The sequence below is a fragment of the Oxyura jamaicensis genome, chromosome 1, assembly GCF_011077185.1.
Source record: "Oxyura jamaicensis isolate SHBP4307 breed ruddy duck chromosome 1, BPBGC_Ojam_1.0, whole genome shotgun sequence".
Taxonomy (NCBI): Eukaryota; Metazoa; Chordata; class Aves; order Anseriformes; family Anatidae; genus Oxyura; species Oxyura jamaicensis.
The window spans coordinates 30294449-30317695 of record NC_048893.1 but is presented as its reverse complement, the minus strand read 5'-3'; the positions used below and the strand labels follow the sequence as shown (position 1 = coordinate 30317695).

Sequence of the window (23247 nt, the reverse complement as noted above, 5' to 3'; positions counted from 1 at the left end):
CCTACCCCAGAGCAGATCAACACACCTAACTTGGTGTCATCTGAGAAAAGTGCTTTTGATGATACAGAGCTGATGATACAGATAAATTCTTACATTAGTACATCAGTGTTGTGTTATTGAGCTGCCACATCCAGAATGACTTCTGGAACGGACATTAAAAAATGTATTTAATAAGTTACTTTTCTACAATCAGTATGACTTGGTAGACATAACTGTTCATGAATGTCATCTTTCCTGTCTTAATTCTACAGCTATTTATTACTTGACATCAAATTTAAAATACACTGTTATGGATATTCAGTCAGTATTCAGCCAGTAAATACTAATATCTGTAAGAGAAAGGAATTTAGTAGTGAAACTATATGGCTATACACTCTTATCTCACAAATTTAATGCATGTTTATTTAACTGCAATGCTCTCTCAGTCTTGTTTACCTCAGCAGAGGAAAAAAAAGAAATTAAAGATGGTCAATAGGAGTTCCATTTCTCTCTTCCAGCCATGATCCTACCTTTGTGCTTGACCTAAGCTACCAACTTGAATGAGTGCATCAGAATGTGTCAATTTAACAGACTAGATTTAATAAGCCCTGAAAACTGAGACACAATGTCTGAAATGGTGCACATGTAACTGTGCTATACATATTTTAAAAGGTGCAATTCATTTTTAAAACAGCAACTAAATTATAAATAAAAGATATAAAGTGGCTTGCAAAAGTACTGCAATGCTGGGACAAAAATAGTGTTTTTCAATTGTGGAAAGCAGACCTGAAGCAAACTAATGCAATTTAGAGGTTTACCTGTCATTTCTAGAACACCAGTGCTATTAGCTTTTCCTCGGTTATTTTCTGCAAAACAGGTGTAGCGACCTTCATCCAGCTTTGTGATATTGATAATCTCCAGGCTCCCATCATCCCAGATGCGTATGCTATTGAAAGTGCAAAAATTACAGCAAGGGAAATAATGCATTTAGATCAGAAAGAAATAATTTCAGTTGGAATTGTAGTAAATTAGAAGATACCACACTCATCTCTTGGAAGCTCATCCCTAATTGCTACATTTATAAACACCCCTATAATCCAAAAATATTTAAATAGATTGTGGCATGATTAGATACCTCACATTGCTGGAGCAAGAGAGTGTACTTCTATTTACTAGTAATCATTTAAATATTTTTCTTATAGTTTTGTAATACAATTCAATTCTGAAATGTGAACAACACCAAACAGACTGGCTAAAGCTGCACGCACTGCTAGCTCTATGGATTCACATTGCTAGTAACATTTTGGCATATAACTTTCCCGAAATTACACATTTTCCTGCCCATGAACTCCTCAAAAATGAGGACTAGCCTGTACAATAAATACAAACGTAAGACAGCGATTTTAAGTTTCGTAGTGTCCACTAATGGTCAATACTAACCGGCTCCCATTTACAAGCAATTCAGTTCCTTTGCTCCAGGAGAATTTTGGCTTAGGAGCAGCTTTAGGTTTGCATTCAATGATTACACGCCCCCCTTTAGCTGCTAGGATTTTCTTCTTCATAGGGTTCAGTTCAAAAGTAGGAGGTGAAGCTGAAAGCAAAAATTAACATGAGTACTGCTGTTAGTGACTTTTCTGAAGAACACAATTTGTTTGCAACATTAAAAAAAATAAATGTCAAAAATATTGAATTGTATACAAATGTGCATTATTCAGACCAGTGAGAAAAATATTAATGATACAAAGATGTGGTGAGAAACAGATGGTGATCTAAAAGAAACAGTGAAGATCATTGTATAGTTACATACTGTGTTACAGCAGAAGTTTCTTTTTGTTCACTTCTAAACCCCCATCTAAATTTAATCTAAGAAGATCAAAGCCCACTGAAATCAATAGAAAGAAAGACCTTTTCAGAGGCCTTTTGATCAGTCCTAATATAATTTAGATTCCAAGAGCCCAACTTCTGTAAGAAGTTGCTCAGTCAATTACACTTTCAAATTATATGTTGTTTTACTTTTCAGTGGTTTTAAACTCTTATCTAGCAACTTTCAGGTTCCCTTCTCCCTCTTTCTAGTTTTCTGTTTGGACAGCTATCTTTAAGTGCTCCCTGAGATGTACAACTGTAATTAGAGATGACTGTAGCAAGCATCACACTTAAGTACCCTAGGTCAGATTTTGCTTATTATTATTTTTTTCTTTATTTTTAACTAAATATGAGAAAAAAATACTTTTAATTACTTTGTATTTCAGTGTACCATCACTACTAATCATGCCAGCAAATACGTGCAAAGCATGGGGAAATATGGCTTTTAGTTAACTATGGAAGTACAGAGAAGTCTGCTTAAATATCCACATCTTACCAACAATGATATTTGAAAACATGCATGCAAAAAGTGCTAATTTCTGGGTAATCCAGGCTGGTAGTGAGTAAATGGATATGGAGAAACAGTAAAGGATGAAGTATTGTGCAATGGGTTGGGGAAGTCAAATATAGCTCTTGGGAAAGTCTGGATGTGAGTTTGAGATGGAAAGAACACAGGGTAACTACTCCAAGGAAATCTCCTATGGAAGCCATGTCAAATAGCCAGTGCATCTGTTTTAATGTCATCAGTGAAAAGGTCAGAAATTATTTTAAGCCTGTGCACTCTGGATCTGAAAGTCTAGCTTCCTATTAAAGGATGATGCTTTGGAAAATAAAATGGATTAATAAATATATCCAGCCATCAAATGGGACAGCTATGTCACACACAAATATTGCAACTGATCTTATTGAGCTGTAGAAGGCAAAAGCAAAGGGAGAGGAAGAAGAGGAAGATTTTCAAAAGCCTGATGCCTGACAACACAGCTTCTTAAAAAGCAAATTTTGCCCAACAGAGGAGTGAGTGTAGGTGAGCAAAAAAGAAAACACTTCTCAACATGTTTTGCAAGCTTAGCACGGTAGTCAGCAACTCTATGCACTTCATATAATTTCTGCACTATCATTTCCTCTGTGTGGTAATAGCAGCAGGCAAATAGCAGAAAAAAGACACTAATAAACAATTTCCATAAATTACTATCTTGATTGCTCATGTTGTCAAAACCTTACTAGAGAGCTCAAATAAACCCCATCTCACCTAGATTCAGTGAGTGTTCTTTCCCCTCATGCTCACAGTAATTCCTGCAAATAAGAATCAAATCTGAAATAGTATATAGAGCAAATAATCTCACTGACCCACAATCTTCAGTTCAGCATTTGCATAAATAATTCCATGTGTGTTTTCTGCTATACACTGATACATGCCAGCATCTTCAAAGGTCAGACTTTGAATTCTTAGTTCACCTTTCCGGAACTAAAACACAGAATCAATAAAACAAGAAGATATTCATATAGACAACATATACGTAAGAATTAATGGCCATTCCCATTTCTTCACTTTTTTTTTTCAGTGACTGTGTTCAGAAGAGAGTCTCTCACATAACATTAAGGCACTGATGAGATTTTATTTTTTATCCCTACTATATTTCCATCTTTATGGCAATGTACATTCACTTTCTTAATTCTAAAGAAAGAAAGAATCAGTGTCAATATTTTTCTGTAAAAATCATAGCTGAATGGCACAAGACAGACACATCTGTTCTTCAGTCCTTTGTTGCCAAACCAATTCAAACACTACTGATACAGAAATAAGAAACTAGAAATTAAATGTTTTATGCACATAAGGCTTGTTTCACTGTGCCCAGTGTTCAAAATTTTATGATATATGTTTATTTTTTTACAACAGTGAGAAGGAAGTCCTAAATAGACAGGATTTTTTCCAATGATTCTTCTAGGAGATAGTATAAAATATTCTATGTTACTCTGTCTTTATATAAAAAGAAAATTCTGTAAATCAAAATAAAGTACTTGATCTATTTCTAAAAAAAATGTGTATAAAAATGCTCAGAATGAGGCGGGATATTTTGTAAATTATAAATACATATCAATTGTTTTTTGAAAGACCATGTTAAAAATTATTTTTCTTGTGAAAATTCTTTTGAAATGCTTTAAATTTGTATATGAATCACTTGGAGTACGTGGAGTAGTGGAAAATTAAAGGAATAACATTTATCTGAAAAAAATAATAGATCAAAGGACTCATGTTTTTTGTACTGTTTTATTTAAATACATAGAGATCACATTTTTTACAAGGAATTTTTGTGCTAAATGAAATACCTAACTAAAATATATATGATTCAGAAACAAGCTATATTCTTAATGTAATTTAAATAATTTTGCTATTTTCCATTTGGAAATCATAACATTAACAAACAGCATAATCTTCACGTGTATAACTGGAGAATTACACGTTGCTTTCTGCAATCCAGTATGCAGATTTTGTCAGTGAAACCCAAATGTAGTGGGGACTGTCAAGTAATTTGCTTGTTAAATTGTTTGCAATAACTACAGAGGCATAGTTTTTTTCTGGTCTAAGCCATCTCCATACGGCAGATGGTGATATCCCTACTCTTTCTCCAACCTCCTATTTTTTTTTCTTAAAATACACAGCCAAAGAAACTCTGATTCATTGTCTTCTTTTGTTTGCATACCAAGATCAGTGTCACCACAGCTCAATGGATGCAGTCTTCTACTCTGTTCTAGCTCATCACACAGTATCAGCAAGGGATATTAAATACATGTTGAAATGCCTGGACTGAAAATCTACTTTGTTAAAAAAAAAATAATAATCCAGAGCAATAAACTGGAATTATCAAACAGTACTCGCTTACACTTCACATCACCTAAAATAATGGAATTTTGCAATGTTCTGTGACTAGAAAAAATGTGAAAAAGCACATGATATAGGAACAGCACTGATCATTGTAAAATGATTCTATCTTCTTGTCTGCACTGATTCCATTCTATCGTACATTTTTTAAAGATGCATTTATGTTTAATGTGGTAAAAAGGATTATTTTTAGAGAAAAGCTGATGACGTTTTTCATCTAGAAGAAAATAGCATTTATTTATAAAGGACTAGAGAAAAAAGGAAAATCCACCCCCAAATATGTGGTCAAAAGATAAGGTCAGAATTCAGAGCTGAATACTGAATAGTGAGAAAAAATGTGTTTCAAAACTGATGAGAAGACTGACATAAAACTTTCAAAAATAGATTGTAATCCTTAATGCATGTGGAAGCAGCATATATTTGTATCATTATAATTCAATTTCTTTTAGTCCTTAATAATGCATGCTTCAGAAAATAATTTTCATCAGCCAGTCTATCAATCCTGCATTACCTATGGCGGTATACTTACCGAGGCACCGTTCTTCAACCATCTAATTGTTGGAATAGGCTTGCCTGTAGCTACGCAAGGCCAGTAGAGGTCACTGCCTATATCCTTCTCTGTGTCATTGATATGTTCTACCCACTCTGGAGAGGCTGAAGAATAAATAAAATACAAAAACAAAACAAAACGTGATGCCTTGTAAATATAGCAGATCTGTACTTAACTAGCATTATGATCTATTAATTCCACTGCTTTTCCCATGATACTTAACAGGCATAATTATAACTTAGCAATGCATCAATATACCAGCACAAGAAAGAATGAAGTGAGGGTGTTTTTCTTTTACCATATAGACCCCAAATAACTACAACTCATTTTTTTTATGAGCAGATAATGGTAATAATGGTTCACAAATGTCCAAGAGATATAAGATGTTACCAGTTACAATGACCTGTGGATTATACAACATGTAAATTATTCAGTAATATCATATAAATGGTAGTTGAATGACATGAAATTGAGCAAAGACATTTGGATACTGAAAGGTTTTCTAAGAAATAGTCTCTTGGCTCAGAAAATATACTTAATAATATGGAAAATGTCCCATTATTTTTGCTCTTGCTAAGCAAATGAATTAATTTATCAACTTAAAACAAGCAGTAACAATCTTCCTATGCCAATTTTGTTTTATCCCAATGAAGTTGAAGTGCTTAACTGAGGATCTTAACTCAGGTGATGTTCTTTATTGCCTGTGAAATGAGACAGAATTCTTCTGAAGTGAATTCAGATGTTTTACACAATGTTTTCATGCCACCAGTTGTGGTGTATGTCTCAGTCAAGAAGTCTGGTTACCTGAGATTTTTCCACTGTAGATGTAAGATAAATTTTTGCTCCCTCTTTTAACCAAATGCATGAGACGAAGGGACAGAGAAGGAACAAAGAATTGAGTGTAGCTAATATGAGACAGAGCTATGATAGATAGAAAAGACGAAATGGAGAAAAAAGAAAGCATAACAAACCTAATGGTCTATTTTTCTTCCTGGCAGTTCTTTCTCTTCAATTACTCTAAATCTATTAATTAATTTCCATTATGTATAATTATATCAATACAAACAGATTGCTGTCAAGGTGTACATGCAGCTACCATAACCAGGCAAATTGAGCAGTTGTTCGATTAATACATGAATGTTATGCTTGATGTTCAACGCACGGGCTTTGACTTTGTTTTATTAACTCGAATAGCAGTGGGTCAGGATGATGCAATGAGTCAGCACTGACATCAAGTGTGAAAACAAGGATACTTCCAAAATAATTAAAAGCAACATAGATCATGAAGAATAAAATTTTTCTACCTACCTTGCACATAAACTCTTGCTTGATGTTTATCTTTTCCTTTATAGTTTTCAGCCTCACACTCATAAAGTCCTTCATCTTCATACTGAATATTAAAGATCTTAAGAACTGCACCAGACATGCTTATCTCAGCAGTGGCTGGCATAGGTTCAAGGTATTTACTCCATCTGAGTTCAGGAACCGGACTTGAAAAGGTACAGTAAAGTACAAATCAGCATGTTCTAGAAGTGGCTGTTAAATTGCAGACTACAGAAAAGTATTTGATGATGAAACATATATTTTTGTTCCCTGAAATATGAAAGCAAACAGTGCTCTACAATAACTTTAGTACATACTTACTTCCCAAGAGCAAAACACTCCAGTGTCACATTTTGCCCCAGGAGAGCATATGTGTCCTTGAACTTCACCTTAATATCAGCAGGATACACTTTTGCACCTGACATGAAAATAACAGATTCTCAGAAAATGCATGGTAGAAACAAACATATGTATTAAAACTACCACAGTTCAAGAAAACCCTTTTTAAAATTCCAGACAAAAGTCTTCATTAGAGTGCATGATAGCCTTGCTGTCTATGAAGCAGCACATAGTAAGGCAGAATTGTTTTATTCAGCTACTAACTGTTTCTGGACAATAATGTCTAACATTTTTTTACAGTACAATACTTCAACAAACACTCATTTATTAGCATTTGGAGCGTGATGATGTCCTTTGTGAGGGCAGACTAAAACCCGAGCCTCTATTTTTCACAGATTCTTTTACTGGATGAAATATTCTGAATTATTGTGAATTTAAACTCATTATTCTCTTACTAATGGCACAAAGGAGCTACATACAGCTTAATGAGGGCACGGGTATGTAATGTAATCAAATCTACCTACTGGTGATCTTTGTGGGACTGCTCTTGAAGTTCTAGATGAAGATCTCATTGGCCATGAAAAATTCAGACAAAGATCACTGATTTGTAATCACCCAAATTCAATCATAGTTCTTTACTGTAATATGGGAAATCCAACAAATATAAGAGACACTGAAATCCTGATGATCAGTTTATAAGACTAGTGACTGACAGTCTAAAGTGGCAAAAGACAACCCAGTTACCACTTGCAAAATATGCAATTTTCATGAAATGGCAGAGGCTAATCTAGCACCAAAACTGAATAGGTAGATAAGATGGTGAGATGCAGAGCCTTTAGGTCACCATTCAATAGCAGATTTTAACAGCCTGAAGGGTTTTCCATTTTCATGGGAGATTTGTTAGAAACAAAAAACAATCCTGAAACTGTTTATTAGCATCTACACAAAGTTTCTTCTTTCCAGTCATACCCTTTTGAACCGTTGCCAAGACCATAAACCATATTAAAGATTTTGAGATCGGTACAGGGGCTTATCACATAAAAAAAAGATGGAGAAAACTCGGTTCTCAATTATATGAAAGAAATTTTGTGAATGAATCCAGGGAGATTTCTTGCACAGAGTTCTCATTGTGGACAGCAATGATTTGGATCTCTGTATGTGGAAAACTAAAGAACATGTGTGCAGTAGCCATTACGACTTGCCACATAATTCTTCTCACAGAGCTGAAAATAGTTATGAATGAGCAAAATTAAAATACAAATTGAACACTGCATGTACATAAGTATTTACAATAAGTACTTACGATCAGTCTGTGGAATAAGTGGAATAAATTTACTGAATACACTCTTTGTTATTGAAGGGCTGGACACAAAACATGAATAATTGCCCTTATCTGATGCTTCTACATTTGCAATGTAGAGATTGCCATTTGTCTGGGACACAAATCGTCGTTTGTCCAAAGCAATGAATACTGGGAACTCATTTAGAAGCCAGCGATAACTGAGGTCATCTGAAGGAAAACATTTTCTAGTTAATATTAAAAACAGTAATATCAGGTAGTTAAACTGTGGAATGTTCTCTGCATATGAATTACCACACTCTGATTTCTAGCTAACACATCTTTTATTTGGGAAAGGCAGCTACAGAAGAGTGTTTACTCACACACACCTCTCAGTAGCCAGCTGTTAGATGTCTACATTGGACATCAGGGTGCTGCTCCCTTGAGTCCAGACCACTGGGCACCTGATCCCCTTGGGCCCAGCCTTTCCACTGGAGTTGGAGCGGGGTGCAGAGGAGATGTGAAGCTGTCTTGCCCTGACCCAACTGAGAAGCTGGGAAGCTTTTGTCTGTCTTGTCATTTGGACAAAACCCGTGAATATTTTAACTGTGTCTCAGTTCTTCAACTCCTTGCAGTACTTAGACACAGTATGAAAACTGAAATGTTATCTTGTTTGACAAGCAGCGTACAATAACAGAGATGCTAGCAGTCAGATTCACCCCTCATGATGTAATTGCAAATGTTTGAGGATACAGGCATAATCCCTGTAGAGCTCTTCAGCAGCTAACGCTGAGAGAAAGGCATTTCCAGAGCTTAAATTATCTCATCTATGACTCTCTGAGGGTGCCTACTGCTGTTCCATGATTTTAACAGGAGCCACGATCATTTCTGTTGAGGTGAGTTCATTAGGTGGAATGCAGCTGGGCTTTGTCCAAGGCCAGCAGCAATTCTGGGATGACACAATGACACATTGACATGTACTCAAATCCTCTGAGTGGTAGGCCAAGGCTACCTTCCATTATCCAGATTAGTTTGAGTCATATTATTTGCAATAATAAAAACTGTCTGAAAATTCAACCATGTCCTTTACATATGTACAAGCATATATTCAAAATAAAATCCTAACCTAACCAGTGATCCTCAAGCTGTATAGAAGTTACTGTTTAAGGAAACTTAAAGGAAACTTTTAAAAATAAATATTCTTTTGTCTTCTATTCTTAAGCAACAGAAAATGAATCACTGCTGAGTTACCTGGGTAGTGGTAAGGGGGCTCACAAAGAAGCACTACTCCAACACCTTCTCGTACTTTAACCTCATAGCGTTCCTCAGGTGGAAAGGGATCCAGATCTAGTTTAAAACAAGGTGGGGGAGGAAAACTGTTTTTCACTGTCATAAAACCTTTATTTTTTTATTTTTATTTTTTTTTTAATATTTCAGCCTGTAGAGATAACTACAAAAATACAACAATATCTGGCAGATAGGTATCTGTCTGTGGCTGCATTATGCCAGTTTTACTCATTTTAACTCTGTCATTAAGTGCAATGATTTTTTACAGTATTTTAGTCATCATAACCAGAAATTCTAGAAAGAAATGGAGAAATGGTGCAGATTGTATCTCTAACAGTAGCCAAGTGAGCTACATTGGAAGAAGGAATCCCAGGAAAAGAAAGAAAAAGGTTTGTAGGTTTTAATCGGATTTTAAAAAATGTGAGTTTAATACTGAGATGTAACTTAATGTAGCTTCCCTAAAATACCTTGACTGCCCTCCATGACAACTGCAGCAGCCGAGGACTGGTAACAGTTAATGCAGAGAAATCTTTTGGGCCAGAACTTTGGGACAGAAGTGGTTCTGATCTCAGGAGAAACCTTAACTGACACTTTTTAAACCAACTGCAGCATGGGTGAAGGGACTGTTGTAAAAGGATAAAGAAACACATCCTTTGTGGAGCTACCCATTATCCCTCAGACCATGGGAAAACAGTAATGGTATCTGGAATGATAAGACAAACAGCTTCCTAATAGCCTTTAACTAGGTCAATAACTGTACTTTGCTTCTTCTTACCATTCTCATTTTCTGTATCCAATCTGAAATTAAACTATAAAGACCTTGAAGACAATGCCTCTTGTGAACAATCTCTAGGTCACCATATGCAGTGAAGTTGTAAAAATCCTGATTACTTATATTATAATATTATAGAATAATATGCATAATGTATTATAATCATGTGTATATTATAATATATTATAATTAAAGCATAATATTATTATGCTTTATCAAATGCATGGAAAAAAACTCAAGGAGTGTTACATAAGTACCAGCTTCTGAAATGCTCATCATTCTTCTGCTCAAACTGACCAGAAGGTGATATAATATTTCCAGTGACTATCTGGATCTTTTTATTAGACAGTACAAGGTAGGCATTCTTATGGACCATTCTAAGGACTTCTGATGATTATTTAATATAATTTTACCCTGTACCCTAGCACAATGTATTCAATTCTCCGCAAGTGGCTCCCAATTTATTTGAAATATTATTCTTTGTTAAAGAAGAAATTAAGTATATCATACTGACCTAGTAAGAATTAGCAATTTTACCAGACAGGTTTTGTAATCAAAGCCAAAGAAGCTCTTCACATAGACTGGAATACATATATTCATACCATGCCTATAGTAGTTTGAGCATATTCCCATTCCATTTTTCAGCATGGACCTTACTACATAACTACTTCTCTCTTCAAAATATTGACTAATCTCTTCTGCAGGCATGTATTTCCTTGTTGCAGATCTTTTCATCATCTTAGAAACTTACCACTATTATTAATTTCTACTTTCATTGGAGCAGATTGGTTTTTAAAATGTTGCAGAAATAGGAAAAAAATATAAATGACAATCATCAGAAAGAAATCTGTTGTTAATTTGATACTTCGCATTTGGAGAGCGTGGGGTTTGATGAAAGGAAGACCTTTCACTGCTTTTTACTTATTTTAGCTATTTGCAATTTACATTTCAAATCTAGACATTTTGTTTACAACGTTCTTTGACTAACCTTTGAGACTTTAGGACAGTCACCACAAATTTAAATATAGCAGATAGGCTAGGCAATTTGTATATGTAAAATATATGTCTATTGGTACAGAAATAGAATGGTCTATGCCAGGTGCAGGAATGTCATACAATTATCGAGATGTAATTGTATACCTCCTTCCCACTTATGAAATGCTCTGAACTCTGATTGGGTCTTGATGTCTTCTTTGCATAAGCATTACTTGGTTATTATTCAATAATTATAATAAGCCTGATTCCATGAACTCTTAATTGGAAGACATTCATTTTTAGTTAGAATGAAAGAATTAGCATATTCATTTTACTCTTAGAAGCATATAGCTAACATCTAGAGAGTATGAATTCTCTTCACTGTCATTCATTAAGCCTCCCTGCTATGAACTTGCTATATTTTGCTCTTCTGAAAGTGTTTTTCAGCAAATAGAATGGTATTTCAGCTTGTGATTTTGCTCAGCACACAACAAAAAGCAACTAAATATTCCTGCAGGATAAAATTCCTTCCTTCAGGAGTACATGTGTAACATTAAAAACAGATTTTAATGGTTAAAAAAAACATTGGAGATAAAAAGAATTGTTTCTTTTCTTCCTGGAGGCCAATCCAGATCTACCACATACAGTATTCCCAGATGGGTTAATTGACATAAAGCTTATGAGAATGTGACTTTTGCCCCATAATTTCAGCAAATTTGACAGTAACACAAAAATAAAAGGTCTTGCTCATTTACAGATGGTTAAGATTTTCTGGAACTCCTCTAAATGTTTGTTTCTATTTTTCAGTCAGTTTGCACAAGCAAAATAACAAAAAATCTATTAAAGATTATTTCCCATATTAGCTATAGAAACTCTATATTTAATTCTTTTGAAACTATCACAGTGATTATCAAAGTAAGTATTTTTCTTTACAGATGATCATAAAAAGGAGACAGGAAGAAACACAACAGTGTAAAGAAGAATTACAGTACCATTTTTAAACTAGTACTTAGCAGTTTACAGGTATCTTTTTGTTTTTGTTTTTTTGTTTTTGTTTTTGTTTTTTTCTATTCTTTCCCTCTTTGCCCTGTTATCATTTGAATATTTAAATATTGGATATTAGGGTTGTGTTCAGTATAATTGTCCAGTACACTAACTACTAGTGTTCACCTCATGCAATTTGTGAGCTGCTAGTCATAAAAACATGCCAGGGACTGTTTTGATTCTACTCATTTTATCTATTATATTTATTTGCTTTTCAGTAGCTGCAGCTATTGTCATAGCTCTTATCCTTCTGGTTGTTCAGGACTGGCACCGCTGATGCCTGCTTTGTAGAACACCATATATCTCTACCACTGAATACAGAAAAAAAATATCGTGTAAACTGATTTTTTATGTTATCCCCATTAGAGAGAAATAACAACCTGGTCTTCTATTCATAATAGAATAAACTCCAGCTATAATACAGACTAAGACTAGATCAACTATTTACAGCCCCTGAGCTTTTTTTAGATATGAAGTCCCACAGTATTACAATTATTGGCAGAAACAGAACTTTTCACTTCATCTCTGATCACAGTAAGAAGTGAAACACTGTAAGGAGTGAAACTGTTCTGCTGATGAAGACTGCTGAAAGACAAGGGGCACTAAGCACTTAATGTCAGAATTAAAGGGCACACAGGGCTTTGTGAATGGTCACCAGATGAGATTGGGTTCCTTTTTTGTCTTCTTATGAAAAAAAAAAAATCCAGAAAAAAAATCCCAAACTGTCAGTAAAATTTTCCATTAATTGTCATGCAGCGCTTCAGTTCTTTACAATGCATCCATTAGATGACAGTGTATGTCTGCACATATGCAGGCATTCACAACACTTGTTCATGATTATCTGAATTTGACATTTGACAGAAATGTCCCCCAGCAGGGTCTTCACCCAACCCAGCAGTCAGGGAGCACACTTTACTACTGAGTGCCCTACCCTCCTCCTCCAGGCATCCCTCTTGTGCTTTCACTGCGACAACTGCCTGATCCACCTCGTGACACTACTGGTGTCATTCTTTAGTGACAATTTCCCCTTTGGCTCTACCACAATTTAAAGAGTCTTTCTTTAGTGACAATTTCCCCTTTGGCTCTACCACAATTTAAAGAGTCTGGGCGTGATTACCTCAAGATCTGGTTCTGTGAGTCAGTTCAACTAGTAATTTAATAATAATTCACTGCAAAGGTTGGAATGTCAGCTGAATACTAAACAAAATAAAATGTTTATAAAACTTATTCTGTGTTGTCCTCTGCAGACTAAGGCACTTAAGACTTCTTTGCAGAGTAATACAGCTACAGCACGTGCAAGCAGAAAACACTTCAGTGTAAAACATGGGGTATTTTGAGGTAACTAATTTGTCTATGTTTTGACGTAAAAATTGGCTTACATCCAAAACTCAGAGTTGCTTCACTGCTTCTGACAGTTCCAAAGATATTCGATACTACACAGACATATTTTCCAGCATCCCTTGATTTCTCTGGATTATTGATAACAAGTCTGCCTCCCACCATACTGTAGCGCTCCTTTGTTAAATCAATATCCCAGTTGTTGAGTTTCCACCTGTTAAGAAAGAAAAGCCAGATAAAGGATTTGGCACCCAAAAACAAACCTAGTAAGCAAAATGATTTGAAAAATAATTCATAAATTGTGATAAACTATATAGGAAGTCATTAATACTATACTATGTATGGTTTTAGTTTTTCCTCAGAAAGAGCCACAGATTTGGTGAACTCTATAGGTGTTTTAAATATAACAGCCTCAGTCTTTTTCAGCCTCCTCAGAGATGTGACATACAGTAAAACTTGATCTATGTAGTACCAGACACTTGTGCTGGCACTTGGTGAGCTAGGCATCACCAAGCACTGGGATTATAAACGTATCGTCAAACAACTACGTAAGGCCAAACTGGCTAAGGATATACGTCCTCTGCACCTTTGGAGGTGAGATTTTCAGGACTTTTTTGCACAATTGCTATAGGGGATGAAAATGTTTCATAAAGCCTAAACTGCTAGTGAAGTCAGCACAATAACAGTGTCACACCTGATTGAAGAGCTGCTTCTGTATCTAGAAAATTGCTAGACACTCCCATCTTAATCACTGTAAAACTCTGCAGTGGGTCTCCTGAGTCACTGTAACTTTCCCTTCGGACTACAAGAGAAACTTGGTTGGTGAAGTCTGGCCCTTAACGACTTTTATTGATTTCAAGAAAATTACAGTACAATGAGTGTGAACCGGTATGCAAGAAGTTATATCTATTACTGTGTCCACAAGGGGGGGCCAACAATCTTCTTTGAAAGGAATTACACATTTACCGAGCACAAACACGAAAAGCTGCAACATTGATGATCATAAAAATCTTGCAGTGTGGATTGCTTTTTGTACCAAGCTAAGCATAGGCACTGCTTTTTGAAAAAGAGAGTGTATACACTATGTGTTCCCTTCTTATTGAAAACTTGTACCAAAATATACAGAATTTGGAAGCTGAAGGAAACCACCAAATTAATTAATTAAGTAATTAATTAATGAAATGGCAGGCTTTTCAAGATGCAATAAATACTATCTAGCTTTGATAGGATTTTATGGGCATCATTCTTCAATCCTGTGAGATGGTCTACACATCTGTATTACAAATAATAAATCCCCTGTGCAGAAATACCTAGGAATAACTATCAGGAGCACAGCTTATGCTGCAATGAAAGAGCATAAATCACATTAGGATTTGAACTTTAGCAATGGCAAAGGGCCATCAAATACTGAAAGAACAGTGGATGAATTCTTAAAAAAATGTAAATTATAAAACTTAGAAGAGAAGACTAAGAAGATGAATGGTCAGAAACAACAGAAGTGTCAGGAAGGACTTACATACCTCCAAAACAGGTATTTTGGCTGAAAAGCTGTTAGAGGGCTAAGAAATGAAGACAATGCATTAAGGCAGACTGAAATAATGGCATCATGAAAAAAAGAGAGTAGCCTTGTCTTGCACTGCAGACAGAAAGTGGGAGTCTGGATGGACTGGAAGTGATGGGTATGTATATCTGAAAGGTTCTGAATTTAATTTTATCTGATCTCTCCACACTGCTACATGGCTTCCAGTCCTTTCCAGGCATGGGGACAACAAAAAAAGTGTAACAGCAAAATACCATGTAGAAAAACTTGTAGGATTGTAAAGATACTAAAGCCAGAGATCAGATTCAAAGGGGGTATTCTAGCTACCCCTCAAATCCTTCAGTCACAGGTGATTCTGTATAAGTAGTCAAACTGTAAACATATATATATATATATATAATATATATATATATATAAGACCACGTAGACTAGATAAGCTGTTTTGGTAGAAGAATACCAAAATTTTGACCATGATTATGCAGTAGATTTGAAAGAATGGCCATCAGACTCAACTGTTTTTTTCGGTCTTAGAAGCATGAATGAATTTCAGGAAGACAAATAAGTGAGTATCAAGACCAAGCATAGGATAATTTAATGAAATGTATCTTTTTTTTGCTGACAAGAAATTGCGTCTGACCTTAGTTTGATGACAGCAGTTATCTGTCCAAGACTAGGTTGTAAATTAGTCAGAATAATAACAACCTTAAGTACATTTCCTTATACATACAAACAGAGCAGATAATTGAGTTTATTGGCCTGAGATCTCACAATGAAGCAGAACTGCTCTGTTAATTACAACACATTTATCATGAAAGAGGACATATGTGTGAATTTTACACATTCATGACTGCCTCTTTACAACATGGTGGACATAGAAGCAACATAAGATGTAAAATATTCAGGTTCAAGACCAGTCTTTCTTTCAGAGTAAATTCGGATCAGAAAGCTATTCTGATTCCAGAAGAACCAGGACTTGAACTCTAATCTTTCCTAACTTAAGGTAGAAAGATTGCCTCTTAAGTGCTTTTTAAAGGTCACTTTTTTATGTTTTGCATCTGCATCAGTATTCCTTTCAAAAGCTGAAAACATTTAACACAACAGGACTGTAATATTTTCAAGACTGTCTAGACATTTTGGCAAATTTAATCCAGGTTGATTCTTACTGAAAAAAATAGCAACTCTACCATTTTTTCCTATTAAGACAACCAATCATTTAATACAAAAAACTGATACACGGCGTAAAATACACAATAAGACCTGACTATCAAAATAAGAGAGGTTACCTGTAAGTAGGAAAAGGAATTGCTCGAGCTCTGCAGTTCATTGAAACCTGTCCATCTGAAGATTCTTCTGGATAGATGGTATCAATGGGTTGCTCCTCAAAAACGGGTCCATAACCTTTGTTTCCTTCCTCTGAAAAATAGGTAGTTTGAAAATTAATCACTTAGTAGTCAAACTGAAGAAGAATTTACAACACGACGACTGCATTCAAAATGTAAAGGCTAAATAGTGAGCACCACAAAATCAAGTTTTATATTCATCAGGAAAACCGGAATAGTGTGGATAATAGTAGTGCTGACCTTCCTTCACTGACTTCTTCAATACTGTTCTCTGAGAACAAAAGTAAATTAAATCATGTTCCTCTGAAACTACCTTCCCCGTTTTCTGTGCTGGCATCGTCATTATTTTTCATAGCTTATGCCAGACTTGATGGAAATAATTATGAATTGAAGATATACCCTTTAGAAATGCAAGTCAGACCAGCTTATTTCACAGAGGCCAACAAATTCTCATCTAACAGGTCCAGATACAAAACAGCAATCTAAACATTAAGTGTCCCTCATCTTGCAACCTTATCAGCTCCAATTGTTTCATATATTTGGAAAAAATACATGCAAAATATGTAAATACATACAAAGAAAAACTAATGCTGGAAATCATAGCTGAGAACTGCATTGTTTCCAGAATGTAATTCTGTCCTTCCTTTCAAGCTGAGGTATGTATGTTAACTCTTTTCCCTCAAAAAGTAAAATACAAAGTTCCATGCCAAAAATAATTGAAGTTTGTAAAATTAAGCTGTTAAAGGTGAGTGAATGTCAAACAGATTTGGCAACAAACTATTGTGTTTTAATCTTTATCCTCCATTTGATGATGTTGTTGTAAAGATTGCAGGCTCTGCCTGCTTCTGATGCATTCCCTTTTCCTTTATCTCTTCCCAGTGTATAAGGCTGCTGATCTTTGGGGTCTGTAAAAGCAAGAGCAGAGGTGGGAAAGGTCTGAGAAAATTCTGCTCTGCAAATCCAGAGGAAATCCAGGATGTAACTCTGTGCCCTTTTATTTTTTATTTTTTTAATTATTTTTTCCCCCCTTTGATTTTCTCTGAAAACAGCAAATATGCATTCTAGGTATAGAATGGAACTGTGAGAAGATGGTGCATGCTCAGCAGAGATATAAGTTTTAGACAACACAGCTCTCATTCTCACAGGTCTCTGCTGAGACTAAACTAATTTACAATTTGGACACTTGCAAGCCAAACTCATGGGAAAAGCAAAGTAGTACATCTACTTCCAGGCTCACTTTCCATTCCAGTTTAGAGCTCTGCTCCAAATCCTGGAGATGCCAGATACCTTCTGGAAGATGATAGCAAAAATCTTGTAAGGTAAAAGAAACATAGTTTTCCTGAAATGATCTTTAGAGATAGCTGAATCTTTTTAGCTTAATAATTTCCCAAATCAATGGTTAAGGATGGAAAAATCCTAACATTTTGCAATAGTATCCATGCTGCCTACAAAAAAAAGCAGTACATCTCGTAATGTTACTTTTAAAAAATCTCCACAGATGAACACATGAACTGGCAATGTAACAGATGAAAGCCCTTAAATCAAAGTATGATATTACACTTATCCCCTTAAAATTCTTACCTTTGTTTTTAAAACTTTTTAGATTAAATTAAGCAGGTTTTATAAAATCTAAAAGAGAAGGTAGAATCTATCTATGTAATTAAGTAACATAAATTACATCAGTATTAAAATATCGTATATGCATAAAACAATACATATATGCATGTATTTCATTGCTTGTAAGTTCACATTCATAGAGATACAGACCTAGCAGAAAGCTGCTATTGTATAAAAATTAACTTCCCTTCCCAGTTCAATTCTGGGTAAAAGCACTGTTCCCCTTGGGGACATGAACAGATCCAAAAGGCATTCCTATGCGGTGATAGATACAGTCAGGCAACTTCATTTTAAAAATAAATTAATTTAATGAGAAGATAAAGTTTTAAAAGGAAAGAAGAGCTACCAGAAAAAAATGCAGAGCTTTTGAAAAACGGCTTGCTTTCTTTGATATTTTAAAGCACAACACTATGTAAAAATCTATGTATTGCTAGATCAAAAGAAGTCAATTCAGACTCTAAAGGCAGAAATCATGTAGTTGCTTAGAACCTTGAATGACTGAGCCACAACCCTGACAGCAGTGTCTGTGCAGTTCTTAAATATGAATATAGAATAACAATGGCCTCTGGCAGCAAATAGCCGTATCATATGCAGCTGACTGTTTCTGCCATAGGACTCAAATGGTGTTACAGAGCACTTAGGCATTTCATGGCATACATTTTTAATGCTTCCAGCACTATTAATTATACTGAGTGAATGTCTGTTTCTCACACCTATCAAATATGCTTTGTAATGGCACTTCTGCTGCCATCTATTATGAATTGAGTTTCAGATGTCTGGCTGAGCGCAAAAAGATGAGCAGACTGCGTGCACGCCAGGTGAGGCAACCAATAACCCCTTTATTCTCAATCAAAAGTTGTATGCAGACCAGTAGTATGTAAGCAACGTAAAGAAGAAAAAGAAGAGAAAGAAATTAACAGCAAGAAATTTTCAAACTTTAGTGGAGAAACATGCCTGTGTGATGGAGGTTGGGACCAAAGAGGACACTAAGAGGACAAGGGAAAAGAACAGTTGATCGATGTTATGCCTACAAGAAAAAGGGGGAAAGTAAAAGTAGGGAAAAGAAGAAGGAAATGTATGCACTAGATAAATAAGGGATGAGAAGTAAAGCACATTTTATCTGTTCTGGTCCTGCTTTAGACAAGAGGATGGACTACTCTCTAGCTGTGCAGTGCCATTCTCCCTCTAGCCTTTTCTATAACACTCCTCATGCTTGACTGACTACTTAGGAAACTAAAGGGAGTGGAAATCTCTATTCACTTCTACCTTTCTGGGTTAGTTTTCTGCAAGTTTAGTGAGGTGTATTTGTTCACTGATGAAGATCTGTGCCACTGCAAAGGGAGGAGCAGGGCAGCGCAGCACAGAATAGGAGCAGGGTATTCCACCTTTTGAGTAAGAAAAGTTGTCTTCTTTTTCAAAACACCTGAAAGGACCACTGCTTGAATAAGACATACATCTGAAAGACTACGACAAGATCAGTTACAAAATTGTGTTAGTACATCTTTACTTCCTTGCACAATCCTGTGAATAATTGTAATATAAAACATCCATCACTCAGAAAAAGATAACAAAATGATACCTGAAAATAACAATCAGTAACAACCTAAGGTAGTAATTTTCAAGTCACCTCATGAAATTTCATGAGAAGTAGGAAAAGGAAGGCACAAAAAGGAAGGCCAGTGTATCCAAATTATTTATATATTTAATTTAGGAAATGGCATTTTTTTCCATATTATTAAAATGAATTAGCTTTCAAATGCCTTAATGTTGCACTGTATACACTAACATAAGAATAGAGAAACAAACAGTTTTTCCAGCTCACATGCACTCCTGTTGTTTTACTTAGGTCATGGAAAGAACAATTGAAAATAAATCGGTAGCTGACCATCCATGGATCAGTCCTCCCTGGATCTCTGTTCGCCTCATATCCTTCCTCTGTTCGCCTCATATCCTTCCTCATGTCCTAACTACTTGCCCACACAAATGGCCTTGCAGCCTCTAAGCTCTATGCTCCCATTTCTCCCCTATCTCTCATGTCCATCTCCTCTTTGATATGGAAATTATGCTTAAAGTTATTATCTTTAAAGGTACTGGAAAATTTTAAATACAGCCACCATATACTTCCATGCTTTGTGCTTCATTTCCAATAGCTTAATCACTGTCTGTTGTTGTTAGAGAACACATTTCATTAGTTCAGTATTTATTTTCATAATGTAATTCTATGTAAATTTACTAATTCTATGTACTGTTGTAACTACACAGACACTAAATTACTCATTTGGCATATATTTAACAACATAGCAGATAAATTTTGACTTGATTTTTAAAAGATGAATGCAGTTACTGTCCATTAAAAATACCCTAAATTATCCAAGTAACTTTTCAGCTTAGCCTACAGGTCTTCACTTAATAATACACTTGTAGAAACACTGTATCTCTTTTATCTGTGGGCCTGCTGCAGACAGGAAGGAGGTTGATTATGGATGGGGAGAAGTATGGGCACTTGGGCAGCTTGGGATTTTAGGATTAAGAGCCTGAGAGGTGGAAAAGATACATGGTAAGAATTAAAATAATATCTGGATTAATTTGTTTTTCAAACAATTCCTTATTCCTTTTTTTTTTTTTTTTTTTTTAAAGCCCCCTTGAGATAACATATTTTTGTGAAATAACTCATTACTAAGAATTTCCATGACTGTGTCCCAGTCTGTTCTAGATCTGATGCAAGATGTACATACTCCTCATATTCAGGGCAACATGCCTTTGATTTTTTCACTTTAATTTTCCCAGTGTATGAACTTCAAACCTTTTAAAACCAGCATATGACCCATTTTTCTTTTATTACATATATAAAAAAGAGTGACTGATTACCTGATATTTCTAGCTGATCTAGGTAGATCCTACCAAATCTACCATACCAAATCATGCCAAAAGATGTCTTTTTGACAAACAAAACAAAACAAAACTATGAGTAAGACTTTATATTTTTTTTAGCAATTCCATTCTGAAGTTTAATGATGCTTAAAATAAATATATATATGTAATATTTAAAATTTTAGACCTGTTTGTTGAACTTCCTAATTTTAATGAAAATTCTGATATTAGATCTGAGTTTCATCTTCCGTTATTTTACCTACCTCTTCAGTCTTTCCTCTTATAACTATGAAATAATGAAGAAAAAATTGCATCAACAGCACTTGTTCACAACGGCTCGTGTTGTTCTTCATGTACAATGGAAGCCTTCTATTTGCATTCTGCATAGTATTAAGAAACCTGCTATCATAGACAATATATAAACTTGAACTCAAAACATCAATTTCAGTAGGTTAGAGTATATAGCAAATAATTTCTGTGTTGAGAGAGAGCATCCAAATCACTTTCAGGCAAGTCAATTAATTTTATTATCAGCTAATTCAGTCCCTTCAAGGTTCTAATTTATTTTGAAAATCGATTTTACTCACAGATTAAGGATAATGTCATGAAGCAAAGCTGATGATAATTATGGAAACTGCTGTGGGGGTGTGAGCACAACCAGACAAGGAAGTGAAAATATGTAGTTTATTAAAGACCATTGTGACCTTTATTTATTTATTTCACAGAAGAAAACAGCTTTTAAACAGCAGGTTATTATTTTTTTCCCAATATGGAACAGTAAATAAAACCTAATTGTTTACTTTTGTCTTGTTCTCAACTATGAATTGCTCAAATCACATATATTTTTAGGGGTTATTTTCTAATCTGTGTGGCAAGGAACATGAAAGACTTTAAAAGGCTTTTCTTTTGGATACTCTGGGTTTGCAGCACTCCAGTGTATCAAACCTTAATAATATGACAGAGAGGAGATAAAGTTTAATAAATGAAGTGATAGCAAGAATAAGTATTCCTTCCTTCATTTTTCTTTCCACTCAGTCTATTTGCTTGTGTACAGTAGCAAATTCAAAGCGAGATTCTTGATGTTTGGAATTTATCTTACAAAATTTTGAAAGATAGGGATTTCATCCAAAGTAGTCATATACTTATTTTCTTTAGGGGGAGTAGATAAGCATTTCCAGCAGGTAATTCATCCCATTCTCTCTTCATCAACTACAGAGAAAACTTGTATCACATACCTAACCTATGGATGGTTAACATAAAGTGCTATGAATCTTCCCGTAGCAGAGCAGAGTCTGGATTTACTTGACTGTAGCTGTGCAACATGACCTGGAGTCTCCCAGGTGAGCCTGCTGGCAGCGAACCCAAAAATAAAGCCTCCTCCTGGAGCTGAATGTTCTGAAGTTGCTGCAGCACTATCACTAGCAACAAAAGCTAACAACAATTCATCTCCCACGTCTTCAAGTGTTAAGACTCAGGAAGCAGGGGACAACGATGGCATGGCCCACCTGTTGTTATACGGTTGGTTTTACTTGTTTTGCAGCAGCATCTAGAAAACTCCGTAGGTCAGGGAGCAGATGGTCAGGCAGTACATTGATACTGTATTACAAAAACAGTCTTTACCCTAAAGAAATTATTTTTCCACTCCAGTGCAGCACCAGAAGTGCAACTGTACTTTCTGCTTCTTATTTGTTCTGCAGGGCTCAGACACCCAAAGAACATGAAGAAGGTCAAGCATGAAGAGGTAGCATTGTCCTTACATCATCACATATTCAAATATATAATGGTGTATCTGTTCCTTCTTAGAAAAATTTAATAATCTCTAATAGAAGCCATACAAATATCCTTTTTTCTTTTTTTTTTTCCACAACAAACCCTAGGCAGAAATGTATTGAAATAGTGATCTTATCAATATATATAGGAATATAATTTCTAACATACCAGATAATTTATCAAATCCACTTCCAATCTTTCCAAACATTTTTTGATGCAATATATCTATGTATCATTTATTGCCTGCAAAGATACTGCATCGGATCTATAAATAATAAATCTTGAAGTATAGTTTTAATCTGTAAAGTCTCTTGGGGTAAAGTTACCATCTCTCTGGGGATCTGCCTTCAGGGGACTGTAAGGTCTGTACGGCTTTCCCAAATCCATTTCTAATGCAGAATTTAATTTTTGGATTAAATACGACAATAGATATGACAAAAGGGTATGGATAAAGCTGAAAATATGGACTCAGCAATTTT

General features: G+C 35.2%; 1 protein-coding gene across 1 annotated transcript in view; it reads right to left on the bottom strand.

Annotated features, from left to right (window-relative positions):
- CNTN1 (contactin 1) overlaps positions 1-23247 on the bottom strand; it is a 144347-nt gene that overhangs the window by 58633 nt on the left and 62467 nt on the right. Inside the window, exons 3-12 of the mRNA XM_035326087.1 lie at positions 16454-16583; positions 13672-13844; positions 9466-9561; positions 8239-8445; positions 6918-7014; positions 6582-6763; positions 5253-5377; positions 3190-3307; positions 1420-1570; positions 798-925 (exon numbers count right to left, since the gene is read on the bottom strand). Coding sequence (XP_035181978.1) covers positions 798-925; positions 1420-1570; positions 3190-3307; positions 5253-5377; positions 6582-6763; positions 6918-7014; positions 8239-8445; positions 9466-9561; positions 13672-13844; positions 16454-16583 — 1407 coding nt within the window. The remainder of the gene's footprint in view (positions 1-797; positions 926-1419; positions 1571-3189; positions 3308-5252; positions 5378-6581; positions 6764-6917; positions 7015-8238; positions 8446-9465; positions 9562-13671; positions 13845-16453; positions 16584-23247) is intronic.